Below are 19674 nucleotides of genomic sequence, written 5' to 3'. Positions count from 1 at the left end.
TAGCTATGCCAGGATTTGATTTCAAACCAGTATCATAACTATTAAACTATATCTTATGATTTAAAATCTGTATTTAATCTCAGAATGATCTCAAGGTACAAAGAAGTGCTAAAGTCTGATTTTGTGGTGGCTGTGTTTTAAAATTAAATTATTATAATAGTAATTCTAGTGTCGAAGGAAGTCTGATGGTAATCAGTGTTGAGTACTGTAAGGTTAACCCTGCCTGCTTTAAACCTTTCAAATTGATTAAGAGTTAAAAACATTTGTTAGAAATTTAGAAAAGTATTTGGTAGTGATCAATTACAGTAATATAGTATTTAAAATAAAATAGTTACACTACTTATTACATTTTAAATAGGATAACTTGTTATCTGTAACCGATTACATTTCCAAGAGGCATTTTAATACACTCAGTTCCTCCAATCAGAAACAAGTTAGAGATATGATACTTAATATACACTTGCTCTGTAGCATTTGCCCATGGAAAAGGAGCACAATTATTTCACCTCAGCAGAATTTTTCCACAGAAAACTGATTTTGAGGTATAAAAGTTACTTTTTGGATATACTGCATTTTTTTCTGCCATCTAATGATTAGATGTCTGCAAATTTGAACTTCCATACATTTTATCTCTAGATTATTGAAAATAACATGAAAACTCTATACTAATACAGGTATGGCAAGTTAGCGTATATATATCATTATTTAGCATTATTAGACACTACAGCAGTAAAGTGATTACATTGATGTAGGCTTTTATTTGAGATACAGTGGGTTAATATGAATTTTGTGGGGGCAGTTGTAACACTGACTTCTTGTGATTATTTAATAGTATAGTCTTATCACTTATTAGTGAAAATATATCAATTGTATTGTTAATTAGTGCACCTAAGATGACAGGTTTATTTCAGTAGTCTGTGAGTAACAGCTGCCCCCGGTCTCCCCTAACCTTCCCGACACTACATTCATTCAATATGCGTCGATGTAAGGAGAGACTCTTGGAGCATGTGTACGCAAGAGGGCGTAAAAAGCCCTCAATGTTCTCCAGCTGATACCTCCGGAAATCACGTGAGCAGATTCCAGCAACAATCCACCTGCGCGAGCGAGCTGGTGGACTTCTGATGCTGTGCGAGACTGGCGAAAGAAGAGTGAACACGAATCATCACGAGTCGAGGGAAAAGTTGTTTTTATACCCACACCGGTTGCTAAATTGTAGCTTAAAAGCAGAGGAATGGATTTGAGGACGTCCTGCCTTTGTTTATTCAATATTATTCTCCTCGCAGGTAAGTTTGAATTTATATATTTTTTCCCGGAGCTCTGCGGGCTCCGTTTGCTCTCGCGCTTACGTTACCCTCCCTTAAAAGTTTTGTTTGTTTGTTCGTTTTTTTGTTATATACTTATTTCATTTTCATTTAGATGTTGTTATATCAGAGTTTTATAAAGTTATAATTTCAGCTGTACTTTCTACTATAAACCAAATTGGCGACAGTAGTCAGTATAATCGAAGTTTTTAGGATCTGTTAGAAGGAAATAAAAGGGTCACTAAATTCAGAATTATAAAATCTTACTACGGCGCTATTTAGAAACAACTAAATTGAATTAATTCTCATTTAAAATAACAAAAATGTTAATAAATATCTGTATTGTAAATGGTTTAATTTTTTTTACTATAATTTATACAATAATGTTATTAAGCAGAATAGGAAAACACTACATTTACACTTTAAATATAATAATGCTATAACAGTACTTTATACATGCCTCTGATAGAAGTGTTACTTAAAAGTGTTATGCCCACGTTTAGAGAGTTACATTTGTATTTTTATTTTCATCGGAGGCTACTTTTCCTTAACAACAACCCAGTCCGCGAAGCGCAGTTTAAACAGCCGGGTTGTTTTCATGATATTTATTAAGTCTTGTTTTATGCTGCTGTTGAACCAGTTGTGTTATTTCGGTTTTGTTTTAAAGGTCAGATGGAATAATTAATTTTCTAGAGTACGTTTCTTGAATATTTTTGTTAGTTGTTGGCAAAACACAATAGGCTTAACCGTCTTAAAGCCATCAAGAGGGGTTTCTTTCAGACTGCCATCTGCTAATGCAAGCTCCACTTGTGCCCCCCTTCTCAAGACGACTCCTCTAGATGTCTGAAACTGAGGTTGCTTAATTAACCAGCCTACGCATAAGACCTGATATTGACTGATCAATTGGCTTGGAAAAAGCACAGTATTTTTAGAACTTTCTTTAGTTAACATTGATTTTGTGAGAGAGGCAAATGCTGTGTAGTAGTTAGCCATTTCTGGTCATTGACCAACTAGTTACGTTAGTGTTTCGTGGGAGGAAGGGAATGAGAATAACACAAGCATTAACACAGAAACCACCCACTCCTGTTTATTTCTCTTGAGTAACAACTGAAACTGTTTGTGCCATTTTGGTCAAAGGTTATAGTGTTCTTTAGATATAATTTCAGACTGCATAGCCTACAGACCAGCACAAGGAAAACAAATAAAAATGAGGAGGAGAAAGAGTTGCATGGATAGGGCGATGACTTTCCAGGCCACTGGTTACTGATAACTAGAGTTTAACAATAACAAGCTTTGTGTACACGCTGCTTTTGTTTTAGTGCATATATGTGTGACCCCCGCATGGAGTTCAGATATGGAATGTTAGCAAATTTGGTTGTGGTGTTTATTCTGAGCCATGACATAGAATGCATTTTTTCATTACCGATGAAGACATTCGGGTATGTTTTAGAAGTCTTGCGTGTGACATTCATTCCTCCATGGTGTTAACCTGTCAGACTCATTACCATCACAATAGAATTTTGAGTTTGACATTTGTGTGCTCTGTGTCCTTCTCAGCAGACAGGGATGTTGTTTTGGTGCCGGCTACAAGGATATTTTTCATTCAAGGTGTCATTCTGTCATAACACAGATTATTCATAAAGGGAAATGGGAAATGTGAAGATGGCATTTTCAAACTGTAATATATAGATGCTAAGGGTGGGCGATATAGTCTCAAAATTATATCACAATATTACAAGAATATTGGCAATAATGAGATTTATAAGGGGTGTAAGAAAATATTGATAAACATGAGTATCGCAATATTTTGTTTGGCGATACTGTATCCATTCTCAAAAATCCAATATAGATATTAAAAAAAAAACATGGCAGTTGTTTCGTTTTTGTTTTCATATGCCGACGGCTAGATAGCAGTCTTAATCTCTGTCTTCATCTTTGAACTAGCATTAGACCAAGCCACTATCATTAGTTTTAATAGTTTACCGCCAGTAATGGAGGATGAATGAATTGTTCCAGTTACTGTTTCGGTGAACAAAGCTGAAGTGTGGCGTCATTTGGGCTTTTGTGGTAATGTCGGTCGGGTCACCTTGGTTCTGCCACGTCCTGTGTAAAGGGCCTTGAAATGCTCTTTATGGATTCCATAATCAAAGAGTTTTAGGATTTTAATTATTTCTTTCTGTGGACATTTAAAGCTTTCTATAGATATAGTCATCATGTCTGTAAGTAAAAAAGTTTTGGTTAATTTTTGTGAAGCGCTCCTGTTCATCACCGAAATGCAATGTTTTTGCACTCCCTGCTTTCTATTCTTGAGAATTTCTGTTCATGAATGGATGACCTTTGCACACATGTTGTTTTTTTTTTTTTTTTTTTACAATTTCTTGTTTTCTTGCAAAAAGGTCAGTGTGAAAGCGAACCGCAAAAAAAAAGTGTATTAGTGGACTTTCCTGGTGTGAATAAATTCTAAAGTAAATAATATATTCTTCATATGCTGTTAAGCTACTTAAATATTTGTATAGGCCTACACATTTTGTAATTTTGTTTGTATATGTATAACAACATTTTTGAATCAATAGTTTTATATTTAGGCTATCCATTGTTGGTAATTTTGGCGCATGCATGGCTAAAAATTTGTATGAAGAAAAATGCTTTTCAGAACCAAGGCAAGTCTGTGTCTGTTTGCTAGTGTACTCCTAAATTTAGCCAGAAATAAGATAAGAAAATAATATATAAAATATTGAATATTTCTCTTCTGTGAAAATGGACTAAAATGTTGATGATTCAACCTGCACAGATTTTTGTTCAAATTAAATGTTGTCTAGAATAAGAATGCCCCTCCCCTAATACCAAATCACGGTTTGTGGCTGTAATGTCACTAAAGACTTGTGGATTTAATAGGAAATATGTGAATGCAGACTATCTTGTTTGATATTCATCTTTCAAGTAGTGTGAAGGGGTGTATTTTATTAAGAGCTTGCAAACTTTTCTCATTGAGACGACACTCTTTCTTCACTGTCCAGTCCTGTAGTCTTTCCTGTTCTGCTCTATAGTCCCTAGTGTCCATTAAAGACATATTTTCAATAATAGCGTCCACAGGCTCTGACAGGCTTGTCCCTTCACTTAGACATTAGCCAGATGCCGTCAGACATCCCTGGTCAGTCAGCACTTTTATTTTGCTCCTCTGCTTGTGTATGTGCGCAGGCTCACTCATTCATGTCTGGCCCATGTTGTAGTATGCACTCAACTCCTCAATATTATCTGGTTCTCCTTTCTAAACTTTGACTCATACATGTCTTCAAAAGCCATTAAGGATCCTACAGGACCTTCCCATTCACAAGCGACTGAGTGTAGTGTCTTGTTTTAACCTCGTTTAAGGTCAGTATACTGCTCTGAAAACCTCCTCAACCTTGAGTAGACCCGTGCTGTAGTTACCTGATAAACATAACTACTCTGGAGACCCTGCCTGGAGAACGTTGCTAGGAGACCTATAGCACACGCAAGACCTTGGAACATGATTGTAGAAAATAACTACTTGGAATGCTTTTTCCTAATATAGACATTCAACAAAAAGTGGAAGACTCCATTGGAAGATTTAAATCTTGGTTAAGTCTGTTTTTTGAGCTTGAGAATTTTATATATATTTTTCAAGACAAGTAGCCTACTGCTCTGAGGTCTCAAAAATCAGAGTAGCAGGGTTTTTTTAAATATAGAAAATCAGATAGGGGTGTAAATAAGTTTACATTTTATTTCACTATTTACAGGTTATCTGCAAAATTTTTATAAATTTAAGGCAATTTATGACCCATTTCAACAGCTGCACTTGTAAAATTAACAGTATGAGTGGTGTTGGACAATGTTTATGGTAACATACTGTATTGAGCCATAAAATCAGATGATTTACAGTTCAGATACATATTTTTACAAAAACAAAAATCTTATATAACAGCATTTAGCCTGTAGACCATTTTTATGAAAAGGGATAACTCAAGCATATAAATTAAGATGTCAATTTAAAACTTATAAATATTACTGTCTTAATTTTTTAGATGTTTAGAAGGCAAGTTAACTTCTTTCTCATTAACCGCTCCGTGTTAATGGAGAGGTGGCATTTTAGGAGTGCTGAAATATTGTGGTTTCCCTGGAAACGGCTGTACACAAAGCAGCTCTGTGCTCATAAATGCTGTTTTATCAGGAATTTAGGGTAAAATAAAAGAAAAATGCCAACGAAACATTTCTGAGGACAGCTGTCTCCTTTTCAGATAAAAGCAAAAAGACAGCGCAGTGTTTTGACTTGACAATGACACCATTGTCTTTTGAAGTTTAATCTAGCCATATTGCGACTCTTATCTTTCCGTCCCCAACTAGAAGACATCTTGAAATTGTAATTATAAGATTTCTTATTCCATTTAACTTATTTCAAACTTTTTATAGCCTTAAGTTTGATACTAGATACTACTTACTTTAGGAGATTTTAAGGACCTGCGGGAGATCTGTATTTAAGATAGACCATCGGACAGAGTGGTGATACATTTTGTTTGCCCGATTGGAAAACACAAAAGTCCTAGGACGTCGGACTAGTGATTTTGCAAGCCCTGAACAGATCTTTCTGCGGTGAGTCAGACAGGTTTCAACCAAACTTGGTTCATTTTACACATGGTTTATTAAAGGGGTTATATGAAGGCATTTAAATTTTTCCTTTCTCTTTGGAATGTTCCAAGCTCTTGGTGCATAAAGAAGATCTGTAAAGTTGCAAAGACTAAGTCTCATTCCAAAGAGATATTCTTTATAAAAGTCAAACACGCCCCCCTTAAACACCTCGTTTAAACTCACTAACATGTGTACGTCACTGTGTGGGAAGATTTGCATAACGCTGCCCAAATGTTCACGCAAAGAAAGAAAGCGTAACATTTTCCTGTGGCACAAAGTCTGTATCTATAAAGTGGGGCAGTTCCAACTTTGCAAGGACAGTCTGGCACTTCTGACTTACAGCCTGTAAGTACGTTTTTTATATTTAAATAATTTGCCAATGATTATTCAAAAGCTAGTAGGGCTGCACAATTAATCACATTTTTAATCGCAATTACATTTATAGATGCCACAATTACGTAATCGTTAAAAGCACCAATTAATCGTGCTTAAGATGTTTTTTTTCTTTCTACGTGTTATCTTAAGGTTTTTTTTCCCATTATTATAATTTTGGTTTTAGTATAACATTATAATTCCATTGATATTTTTTAGAAGAAACCAATCTGATGTAAAGTTGACATTTGAGGCTTAATACTAAAAAAGCACTAAAAGTTTTTTTAGTTAGAGCAACAATTATGATTTTTGTCATGACCATGTATCTCACACAGTATAGTAAGGGGCGTAAAATTTCCATCACATACTCGAAGCATTCAGCCAATCACAATGCACTTGATAGCCGGCCAATCGGAGCACACCTTGCTTTTTTAGAATGATGAGCTTTGTAAAAATTGATACGGATAAGCAGGGTATAGAGGAAAAACAATAACGTCCATTATATTGAAAATCTTAAACCGCATAAACTCATTGCATTACACCAAATACACAAAATGTTCTTTTAAGCAACATCATATGACCCTTTTTTTCCCTCTTGCCGTTGAATGTACATCTCGTTTCCAGAATCTCACATTTAAATTTCCACTACTGAAAGATAGAGAGATAACAAAAATGTATTCAGCACAAAAATATTGTTATTTTCTTTTGTCCAGAATCAGATTAGTTTTACATTTTGTTGCCAACACAACAGGAAAAAATGTTTCAAGAAAGAGCAAAAAAATAAAATAAAATAAAATAAAATTGGTTGTACAAATATTTTAGCCTCTTTTGTTATTTTTATTTGTCTTGTCAAAATCCAAATAATTACATTTTACTGTCAGCACAGTAGGAAAAGTGTTGCAGAGAAAGAAAAAAAACAACATCTATCATTTAAAATTATAAGCAAAACAGGAACAAAACCATTGGCTTGAACAGTTTTGCATCCCTGAGAAGAATGTCTCAAGTCAGACTTGCCTGATGTGGGTTTTTAGCAGTAAACTGACCATTTTCCAGTCCAAGTTGAATGTCCTTCAAGGACAGCTAATCCACTCTTTGCTTTGCCATCCTTGTTTTACTCTGTCACTCATCGACGACCGGTCTGAGGTCAGTATATTCACTGCCGGTACAGCCTGCTCTGAGGACCGTTATGCAGATGCTGCGCGCACATATAAATAAAATGCATGACGCTGAAAGACTGGTCCATGCCTGCAAAACATTCCTGAGTGCAGGCTGTACCGGTGGTCGATAAGAGTGAGTAAAGCGCAGATATTCTGTTCTGAAAGGACGTCTGGAACTATTGTTAGACCGCCTACTGCTGTTCCAATGATAACAGACTTACAGACCGCTACTGTATTTTATTTGGGAATTTAATGCCGTGGTTCAAGAAATCTGGTCATGTCCCACGGGAGAGCCATGGGAATGCAGACCTCTAGCTTCCTCCTGCTAATACCTTGCAAAAAAGTGCAGTGAAGACAGTGGTGACCTCAACACAACAGTCGTCATCTCTTTACCGCGGTTATGCAGTTATCGTCAGAGCCCTAACATAAGGCACTCTTTTTATAATCATATTGCATTTACTGTTCTCAAGAAATGCAATTTCTTTCTAATTATGTTACTTTTATATTGAACAGAAACTATTCGATGTTAAGTGAGAGTGGGCACGCACAGAGAGGAAAAGATGTTGAGCAGGTATGACTTGAAGGCATGCTGTGAGGCAGTGAGATATTTAATTTGAAATACCTCTAGGTTTGACTTGGTGTAATCTAAGGAGAGATGAGCTGCTAAGCTATGGCCTCAGACCACCCTCTCTACTCTGCTGTCCAGCAGCGCTGTCTAATCTAACCAGCAAAGCCTCTCAAAACGAAACGCTGATATCAACTGCAACTTTCACCTGTGACCCAAAGCCTTGCATTTTGTAGTGTGCTTCTCCTGCTCTCAACACAACATTCCCTCTGGTGCTGTCCTTCTGAATAAAGGACTGAGCTTCAGAGTAAAATCACACTCCAAGCACCTGTTTGCGCATGTGTGGGCACTGTATGCCCTCCACCTAACAGAAAGGACATGCTACCCGTATGAATATTCAGGCCTCTGCTTTATAAATATTTTAGGATGCAAGACTCATACCTGAGACGTCAGGCGACACCTGCTCCTGTTACCTTAACAACATTCAGATGCCATGTTCCACTCTTGCCTGTTTTTATTGCCTTCTTTTTCAGTTTGGAGAGTAAGTGGGCCATTACGTCGGGCTGATCACATTCGATTAGACCAGGTAATAATGATAAATAACCAAGGTTGCAAGGACTTTTTCTGGTCACTCTAGTTTCAACTGGAGACTTGCTATGCATGCATGAATCATCACTCACACACGCTGAAATAACGCAGGAACAGAGTGGAGTTAAAAGAGACAGTAAAGAGATTTAAACAGAAAGGAGAGATGGGAGCAGAGGTTAAAGTCATGGATGAGTGTATGAGTGGGAGTTTAGAAGAGGATGGAAGGAAGAAAGGGTGTAAGTATATCATGTGAGACGAAGAGACGCATGAAACGAGGAATCGCAAGGGATAATGGAAGAGAATGGAATCGTATTTCAGAGGGATTTGGCAGGGTTGAGGGTTAAGTATGTAAAGGCTGGTAGGAGTTTTTTTTTCCTCTTTCAGGGATGTGTCACTGTGAAGCTAAGATCATAGCCAAGCAGTCTTGGGCTGGGATTTATACTTCTCTCCTCCCACTGTTCTAATATACCTTCCATAAACACAAGGTCACGAAACCCCTCGTTCTGCGTCTCTCCATCCATCACACATCAGCTCCTCCTTGTTTTCACAGCAGTGATAAGGAGGACCTGTAGTGCATCTGTCATCGTGTCCCTCGACTCACCCCTCAATGCTTATATCCCGTAATGAGTCTTAATGTAGACACATGACTAATAAACTACCATCTGTGATTCAGACAGAAATGTCTTTATCTCTATTAGACCTTTTGATAACTATGACTGATGAAGTCTTGTGGTACATTCAAATCTGTGCACTGGAAAGTGGACTTCCAAGGATATATAGCCATCTTGAAGGGATTGTTCACTCAAAAAAAAAACAAAGATGTCTGTAGAACACAAAATACAATATTTTTAATAATGTTTAAACTGTTTTCATCCATGTACTAAAAGGTAGTATGCAAAACAACATTGAACTGTCCGTTTGGACATTTTTCTAAATATCTTCATTTGTGTCTTGAAATAACATCTGGATGAGTAAAGAAAGACAGAATCTTCATTTTGGGTGTAAACTGCAGTGTTGGTATTTGAATGTTTCTGTTCCTCTGTATTATTGCAGTTACAAAACTGGTTTGAGTAGAAAAAAATACTGTTTAATGTAATTTTTACAACTTTTTCTTTGCCTGTAATAATAATTATAATAATAATAACGTTTTCTTTACTCAAAAAGAAAAAAACACAAGGGCCTTGATCTGGTAGCCTATCTTGCACTTAGTCATAGCCAACACAGCATCATCTTTTCTAGATTTTAAGCAAATGTATTAAACAAAAGAAAATACTGTCAGTGCTTTAAAGAAATTTTTAAATATTAGAAAATGTTTGCCGCATGGATAAAAAAACGCTACTTCTATAAGCATTTTGGTTGCATTTTATTATTCATATATTATTATTATTTTATTATCAGAAATAATGTAGGGTAAAACACCGGTAAATAAAGCTAAATATTTGCAAACATTACAAATCCAATTAGGCTATTTTAATTCCTTTCTCTCCCCAACAAATCCTCTAAATTTGTAAGCTAAAACAAATGGAGCCTACCTCTCTCATTCTGCACAAATCCAAATGTTTTCATATTCACAACGTATGGATGCTAAAATATTATGTATTATGTTAACTATAGGCTTTGTTTACTTTTTGACATAAAACGTCATCCTTTACATAGGCTATAACAGCACAGTGAGGCGGTGGTTACGCTGAATGGCCCAGACTGTACTTCAGACTTTTTAACTTGAGCAGTTTGACTCTTTATGCATCTTTAACTGCATTTTATTTTGATACTGATTGATTCTACCATTTTTGCTGGTTTCAAACTTAAATACTTAAATGTAGACCTGATGTTTAATTGGCGGTTCGTAACTCCTGTGCATTGCTATTGCCTTAATGTGCTGCATTTAGAGCTAAGCACGGGCGTTTCACTGGTTTGATGCATCAGCGTCACGTTTGCATAGGCCGTACTATGCTGTCTGACAAACTATATTTTAATAATAAGAATTTATTATATTTATATAGCGCTTTTTTCCTAAGCACTCAAAGCATTCTTCCGTGTGAGGGAGTATCTCCTCCTCCACCATCAGTGTGCAGCATCCATAGTGTACCAGAAAGCCCACCACACACCAGCTTTTAGGTGAAGAAGAGACAAAGTGATGAAGCCAATCAGTAGATAAATTTTGTGCAGATTTTATTTTGTTTTGGCAAGTATTTAATTAATTTGCCTAGAGTATAACGTTGGATTATTTGACACATGCAACTCATTGTCTCCATGCAGTTAATTAATAAACTTTAAAATAATCAAATATCGGCATGATGCAACTATTGATATAAAAGTAGAACAATATTATGCATAAATACATAGCTGACATATTGGAACTGAGAAATTAGTTTGATCCATCTGTGATGGTCTTGACAAAATAATGAGTAATATAAAATTGAGCCGATTTAATGAGGAATTGGCTGACATGACTATTTATATGGTTCAGTCACTTTCTCTTCCTTTTCCTCTTTTCAAATTTGGTTAGTTTTTTTTTAAGTCATTACTTTACCTTTCTTCTGCTAGGATGCATTCATTTTATCTGAAGTAATTAAGTGTCTTTAATATTTCAAATAAATGCTGATCTTTTGAATTTTACATTCAAAGAATGATAGAAAAAACGTTTGAATGGTAGTATCAACAAAATCGCTACCTGATGTACTTTAACATAAGCCAATATGTATTGTTTATCTTAATCCATTGTCTCTTCATAAACACAAAGATGACGTCTGTCAGAATTACTCAGAATGCAGATCCTGTCCTTCCTGTTAAGAGACTGCTAGGCTGGGTTAACATGATTCTTTAGGTCCTCCCAGTCTTCCGAGGACAGTGTTTGTGTTCGTTGCACTTAGCTCTTGTATTATGTCTTAGATAATCAGCATGTTTCAGAATTTATTCTCTAAATAGACAGTCATGCAGAAGTTTTTCTTAATCCAAAAACACAGTTGTTCTTTAATCTAAATTGGTAGGAAAAACATAATTCTCTGAAAGTATGGATCTTTTAATGCATGGTGTGTAGGCTTATGTGTTTGTGTTTTTTGTGGGAGAGAGAGGTCAGGCTCTAGTGTGAGATTATATTTGCCTTAGAGACCAAGAGTTGTATGTGTGTGTATTTATGCCTGCCAGCTTGACATTGGTATGTCTGTGCGAAGGTGTTTGCAGTCTTGGTGCAGTCACAGAGTGTTTGTGAGTAAGTGAGAGAGCCTTCACTATGCAGGAATCATGTCTACTGTGATTTACTTGAGCAGGTCTTCTACTCTGAAACTTCATATGTGTCAGTACTGTTGTCTCTTTCAGTTTCTCTCTCACACACATTAACTGGAAAAATAAAGTTTGTTATCAGTCTGCTTAAGAATCAGCTGGAGTGGAAAATCAAATATTAGCACCTTACTTGTACTCAGATTAGCCTATTAAATCTGCCTCATCCCTGGTCCAGCCTTCGCTAAATTCAGAGATGGTTTTAAAGCTTCCAGACAGATGCAAGAAGTCCGTTCCAGCTCTCTACATTTAGATTATACTTTAGATTGGGGAAATTTAATAATGTATAGTACAAGACCTTTGTCACTCTGTTTTATCAAAGAGTTTTAGTTCCTGTAGAGATAAGGGAGGCAAGAAGTAAAGCAGCTGTGTAGGAACCAATTTCAGGCATTTTATCTCATTGAGAAACATTACGCATTATCGACTGCCAGCACGCGAGCGAAAAAGCAAATTTGCACAAACTGGAAAAGTAAAAAAATGAAATGTCCTTGTCTCGTATCAACCCCCCTCTGTATACACACACACACACACACACACACACGCTCGCTTCCTCTGGCATTAGCATTCAAGTCAACCCCACTCTAATGTTAAGGCAAATTGTAATCTGTTCCTACATATGTAAATGACCCTTGTGTGGAGGAAAAAGTGATTTGTTTTCCCTAGATAATCATTAGTATGCACAATTTCCTTTTTTACGTGCCATTTTCTCGGCATGATGGAGAATTCCTATCGCAGTCTTTACATTTAGCCTGTGGTGCTCATATGCAACGTATTTTGTAATATTTTACAAATAACCTTTTGGGCTTTGGCATTTCTGATAAATCAACCATGTAGTGCTCATCTTTAATCAAACAAACTGTTTAATTACAGCCTGTATGATAATTTCCTTCATTCTGCTTCTGGGGCTATGATTAGACACCCGTGAGTGTGCATGAATGTGAAATGAGTCTAAACTCTTTAAAGGGGAAAGAAGGAAGTCAGTGTGTTTCAATGCAAATATTTGCACTTCTCATGTGATGTTGGGAAACAAAGGCAAAATAGCATCAGCAAGGCCTACCTGCTAAGTATAACCTTGAATGTAGGTGTTAACAGCTTGTCTCTGTGTATGTACACATGGCCTAACATGTTATTGCAGTGGGTTTTAGATGTATGTGTTAACATCCTCAGGGTTGTGATGATCGGGGGTCTGATCACCAGTTTCTTGAGCAGTCTCACAAATAAACATTGTTTACTTGTTAAGATGTGTATTTGTTAATCGTGGTTGGATAGAGCGCCCCAAAACTGTTTATTCAAACTTTGTGTTGTGCCAAAACCCACAATTTAAGATCACAATCAGTAATTGTTTCCTTTTACTTTCTTTCTTGCTCACTCAAAAATATAGTAATGGCTTCGTTCATTAAACTGTATTCATGTGCTGCACTCTGGGCTCTGACAAAAATGAGAGAGTCTGAGAGGTACTGTCTAGATAAAATCTGATCACAGCTGGAGACACATTTAAAATGAATGTTTCAAAACAGAGTTTAAACTGCAGTGTTTCTCGGATGACAACTTGTTAGTGGATGACTAACTTCTTGACTTCTTACCTTTTGTTCTTTTCATTATACTAAAATTTCCGATTGAAAAAATCTAAGATCCAACATAAGCCTTCATTTTGTTCCTGAGGGCTGTTTTTGAAAAAAGAACTGAATGTAACGGAGTTTATTTACAGTGATTTTTACAAACTTTATTTTCAGGAATTCAAATAATGAAGTTTCTTCTTTAGAAGAAAAAGTATCAATTAATAAATATTTTTGGATGTACTTTGCAAAATATTCCAAACTTAAGTCATTAGAACAAGAAAAAAGCATCGAATTACTCAAAAACTGATGCATTTTTTTTGGTTCATGGTACATGTGCAACAGCGTTTTGCTCAAAGCCAGCGGACATTAAAAAGAGCTTTAATGAAGGAGACAGATATCGAGATTCAAAGGGGGAGAATAAAGGAGATTAAAGGGAAAAAACGTGTGTAATTGACTGCAGAACACATTGTTTCCCTGGAGACTGCCTCTGGATATAATGAGCTGTGGTTTTTTTCATGGTACTTGGCAAACAGTAATGTTTGAAGTGGAGTTTGTTGTGAACAAATAAAACCTATTTTACCCATTCAGTGATAGTTATGAAGTTCAACCTTTTAAAGTTCAACCTTTATGCTGAAATCAGGTTTTCCTGTTTTAAGTGAGCCTTTTGCATATACAGTAAAGTGTGTGTGTGTGATGCCATAAAGCTGCTTTGTATTGTTTCTGCTACTGTAGAAGTTCCTTTGACAAAAAAAAATGCTTTATGGCAGCCAGCTGTTAAGTGTCTTAATGGATTCATGTTTAATTCATAGCCACATCACAAGGCCATCATTTCTTGGTGTCATTCTCTCATCCCTTTCTATCCTGTGTGCTAGTATCAGAAGGATTTTTTTTTTGCCATCTCTGTACTTTTAGAGCACTCTTCTCTCTTTTTTCCCCCCTCCCTTTTCATTCTGTATAAAGTGATGCATTTATGCAGCACTAGGTGTTCTGTAATCCTCAGATTTACTGTTTTTCTCTGGTGTGCTTTCATCTGACACAAATATAAACATATTTGGAGTGTCCTTTGTTCACCCGTACAGAAGCACATTCTACTGATTTAAAATCAGAATTTTGACATTTCGCTTCATACTTTATTTATAGCATTTATGATTTGACATTTACCTTAGTAAGATTCTCTAGAGCCTTTTAAGTTTAACTGTTTGTAGGTTTTGTAGTAGAAGGTAAATAATTTTTACTCTCGTGCATCCTAAATAAATCTTCCCTTTATTTATTTTTTTATTTTTTTTGTCATCTGAGCATATTCTAGCCATATGCATCTGTCCCACTTTCTTTACTGGTGAGAATATGAATTCCTTCAGCGTCATAGAAGCATCTTCATGTGCACTTTTTTTTTCCTGCAGAACCCACTCAAGCTGAAGCCTTAAGCTTTCCAGGCCTACAAAATAAAATAACTGGTTTTTTTTTATGCTCTCAGCTACAGTGTTGAATAGTTGAAATTAAATGTCAGTTTTGATTTCAGTAAAATCGAATTCATCAGATACGTTTGTCACCGTATAGTGTTCTGTCATGTCATTTTTGCAATGCCATGCTGTCGTTCTGCTTGACTTGTTTATTCAATGTGCTTTGCAGCATGATTTAAATGAAGATTAATACTGGGTCTGTTTCTGCCACGCACATCCTACCTATTATGTTCTAAAAATGTTTTTCAGCTTTTGATGTATTTTAGATTTTTATTTTAGCCTTGGTCAAATAAGAAGTTGGTATATGACCACTTTAGTGTTTTTGCTCTAATCTAGTTCTAAGTTATCTCTGATTCTTTGATTGAGATTTCTTGCTTAGAGTAAAAGCTTGCTAGCAGAGATCAGACACTTCCATTGGGATTACTGAGCTGAGCTGCCTGCCTGACCCCGGCTGATCTTTAAACTGAAAAACAGCTGTCTGTCTGTTTGACAACTTCTTACTTAACCTTTTTAGATGCAAGGCAGAGAAGCTTCTAAGGAAAACTGGGATTAAAATTATTACAATGTTGCTTTTTATTAATGGTGGAGTTTGCTTTCACATGGCAAAGTTTCTAAACAGACCAAAATTGTTAATACATGTCACGTGCAAGTAAACTGTCCCCTCACTGGTCAAAGTTCCGGAACTACAAGAGCTTTGAGGGCTTATTGTTTCTTTTCTTTTTTTTGTAGCTGTTGTTAATTTATTAATTATACATTTTTATAATTATTAAACCCAGGAGTCCAGGGTTTGTTGGGAAAACACTGTTAAAATACACCTCCTACTATTACGAAGAGTAATAAGATGGCATTATAAAATAAAAAAGCTAAAATTTTTTGAAAGACAAAGACGTGCTCACCCAAAGACATCCTCTACTACTTTACACGGAACTAATTACCCAGCATCATACATTGTGAATCTGTGATATAGCCTGGTTTGTCGATCCGTTGGATTGGATTGCTTTCTCACTATAACTGAACCACTCCAGAGTTTGTTTTCAGTCGAGCTTAGACCACCTCGTTGGACCGATTGTTTTGGTGTGGATACGAGTGCAATTGCCATGTTCACCGTATGCCCAAATGAACCAAGATAAGAGGGGTAATGGACCAAGTGTGATAGCACCCCAAGTGTGTTTGTATTGTTTTATGTGTCAGTGCAAATGGACATGCATATTGTGTGGGTTTATTGGCTTTCAAAGCACATGGTCAGCTGAGGTTGAGAAGAAAGTAGTTTTTTTTTTTTTTTTAGGAATATCTCTATATTTGTTTACTTATTTGATGAATGCATTTTGTGAAATTGTTAAATTTACATTTTTAATTTTATAGAAATTAAAATGTGGTTCTCTAGAGAGTGTAATCTATTTTTAGAATGTAACATTGACTGTGAAAAGGTCATCTGTGTGTTTTCTGGTCTGGTGAATGTGGCTTTGTTAAACAAACATGTCTAGGTGTGAGCTGGATGCTAGCACTGATGTGAGCCAGAATCTACCCAGAAGGCTTCCACCGCTACTCTGTCCTCATATTGCCCTCCAAACATCAACTAAATCAAATGCAGTGTTTTTATATGACAACAAGCTAGATTCCCGTTCCCTTTTCAAAACATTAAAGGAGTCATATGATGCGATTTTCAAATTGCCCTTTCTCTTTAAAGTGTAACAAGATATTGGTGAATAGAGAAGATATGTGAAGTTTCAAAGACTAAAGTCTTTAATCCAAAGAGATATTCTTTATAAAAGTTAACACTCATCCACGCCTCCTTGAAACGGCTTGTTCTAAACTGCCCCCCGCATATCTATCAATATGGCACTGGTACCTAATGTGCACAAGAAGCATGGGAGTCTATAGGCTTTTTTAGCAGGGCTATAGTATTTAGCTCCATAAACTGTAGGGGGGCACCGATCGAGATCGGCCGATCATTAAAGCTCATCTCGTCAGTGAAGCTGGTTTTCTAATCAGCTGTAAATTCCATCAGGTGGTGATTTCACATAGAGCAGCTGTTACTACACATGAGCCTTTTGAAAATCGACACGTTTCGTAAGGCGGAGCATAGAGGTGAAACCATAATGTACAGTATGTGGAAAATATTGATTCTGTAATTTTTACCTTAAACTGCATAAACACATTTCATTACACCAAATAATGTTCTTTTTGGCAGCATCATACGACCCCTTTAAAGCAATATGTATCTCAATGAGTATTCATATTGTAGTTCATACACTCATACACATCCAGTGGCAAGTGTTAGTTGTTTAAAGAGGTTGTTTATGCATTTGGAAATTATGCTTACCCACAAAGGCTTAGACACCACAAGATTCTCAAGTCCAAAAATAGTTGTTCTGCCAGATATTCTTAGATAAATAAGTAATTTTATGTAGCGACTGCCTGAAATGATGCTGCATTTACTTAATGATACAATTAAAGGATGTGTGATGGAGGATGGCAAGCTGTTGTAAACAAACAACTGGGATATGGTAAAAGAAAAACAGGGACCCATGACACTCTGCATTTGCAGTAGCAGGAAGTTCCCCCTCTGCAATGTCACTCTTTGATTGGTTAAGAGAGACATTTGAATTAAAAGCAAAGGCAAAGTCAATTTCATGCATTGTGATCCATTTGCAACTTGATTGGTCCATTGCCTGCTGGATGTTGAGAGAAACACTAATTGCATTATGAATGTTTTTATGGTGCCATGCAATGTGATGTGTCCTACAGCAGTCTTGTGTAAAGCATATTCAGTGCTTTTTAAAGCAGACCTTACTGCTATATCACGTTCATACACTCATACACATCCAATGGCAAGTGTTAGTGCAGCTTTACACTTTTTTTATCTCTACAGTCCAGATCCTCCACTCTATCCTTTTGCTCTCCTGATAATAGGGTCATTTTTATAATTAAAACAATCCAAAGATATATATCTTCCTTTCTGTCTTTTTATTTTTCTGTAAACGATTTTATGGTTTGATCGTAAAATATATTGCTGTGTGGAAATGGCATCTGCTTTAATGTTTGACATTCAGAGTCTCTCTCTTCCTCTTTTCACCTGTCTTTTCCTCAGTAATAGACCCTGACACACAGCCTGAGGGAGCAAAGCAAATGAAGGTGGGCTCAACACACCTGCTGGTTTGTTTTTCTTGCTGGTGTGTTATGCTTGAGATTGCTCTCATCACATTCATAGCTTTCAGTCATGTGACCGGCTCTAAGACTTGGAGGGCAAAGCATCCATAGAACAATTTTCCATCTGTTTTCCAGCTGCAAATATTTAGATCTCCTCTCAAAAGAATAAAACAAAGGTATGTAAACAAAATGCAAGTTTTGCCCATTTGCTTTCAAATTAAGCAGTTTTATATGTCAGTCATTAAACAGCGCAGACAGAATGTTAAAAAAAATTGTTCCTTAATATATTTAAAACCGTAATATTTAAAGATTACATTCAGTAATCCCCATATTAATGATTCATAGTTTACATAGGCAAGCAGATGAGGCCGGAATATAAATACAATCCGCTTAATGGTTCAGTGTTTTCCTTATGTATTTCTATGGGAAACCATTTCATGTGAAACTTTGCACATTGTGTTTATTTTCTGGGTTCATCTGCTTGCCTTTGCAAATATACATAGTCAATAAGGTGTTTACTGAAACTTGCTGTTTAATTTCTGCCTTTTACTACATTACTACTTAATGCAATATGTGTAAAAATAACTGGCAGTCAGTGGAGCAAAGCTTTGTTTTGCCCTCCTAGGGTGTGACGTCACATGAAGCTATAAATTGAGACTGTTGGCCATAAAGATTGGCCTTAGTGGAGTCTGCACAGTGTGTGTTATCAGCAGGGCCAGGCGTGATCAGAATCCTATCTTTACTGTCCTGCTGTATCTTTCATAAAGAACACCAGGAAAAGCTAAAGCCTGCATTTGGTAGCCAGGCAACAGAATTAGATTTAACAACAGCTCTATAAAGTTTTAAACTAATATACCATTCCTTAGAAGAGATACTTTTTTAATGTATTTCTTCTTCTATCAAAACGGCAAAACTAGAATGCTCTCATTTTATTTAAGACAGATTCAGTGATTTATAACTGGAATGTTATAGTCTTGTGTTGTTTACACTAAATTAATTGTAGAGTGCATCAGTCAGGTTCCAAAAGTAAAATTTAATACATTTCCTCCATAGGTCAACTATTTTCTTTTTTTTTAATGATAGCTTATAAACCTCTAGAGACAGAACTACTGTTAGATATCCGGTTGTCAATCAATGGCATATGCTTTTGTTGAAGGCCATTACTAGACAAATTAGAACATTTTTTTATATATATAAAAAAATAATTCCTAGTAAAAACATTACAAATCAGAAAAGTGCCAAAACAGCTCTCGTTGACCGCCATGTAGCACTGTAAATTATGTAAATTCATTAAATCTTATTGTTAAAAAGTCAACTTTAAATCACTAGTTTAATTCTCAATGGTTTTTAATTTGTGATTCACAATGCTTTTATGGCTTTGTCTTTTAGTCTTACTAAAATAATGTTTTGCTTCAAACTATATTTGTGATGTTGCAATTCACCTCATAGCTAGTTTGTTTATTTCATGGCTTGTACATCCTTCACAAAGGTTGTTTAACAAAGATTATAATACTTTATATTATGCTTGAAAAATTAAGCAGACACTGGCATATTATCCTTGAAATTTATTGTAGAACATGTTTGAGCAATTGAGAGCTA

The 19674-nt window shown here is 35.9% G+C and overlaps 1 protein-coding gene across 1 annotated transcript in view; it reads left to right on the top strand.

The window, feature by feature from the left end:
* Nucleotides 1-1053: 1053 nt before the first annotated feature.
* The window catches only part of cxadr (CXADR Ig-like cell adhesion molecule), a 44085-nt gene continuing 25464 nt past the window's right edge, over nucleotides 1054-19674 (top strand). Inside the window, exon 1 of the mRNA XM_026273035.1 lies at nucleotides 1054-1283. Within this exon, the coding sequence (XP_026128820.1) occupies nucleotides 1232-1283 (52 nt within the window). The 5' untranslated portion in view covers nucleotides 1054-1231. The remainder of the gene's footprint in view (nucleotides 1284-19674) is intronic.

The sequence above is a fragment of the Carassius auratus genome, chromosome 10, assembly GCF_003368295.1.
Source record: "Carassius auratus strain Wakin chromosome 10, ASM336829v1, whole genome shotgun sequence".
Lineage (NCBI taxonomy): Eukaryota > Metazoa > Chordata > Actinopteri > Cypriniformes > Cyprinidae > Carassius > Carassius auratus.
Note: the sequence above shows the minus strand (reverse complement) of the source record. Positions and strands in the feature narration are given on the sequence as shown.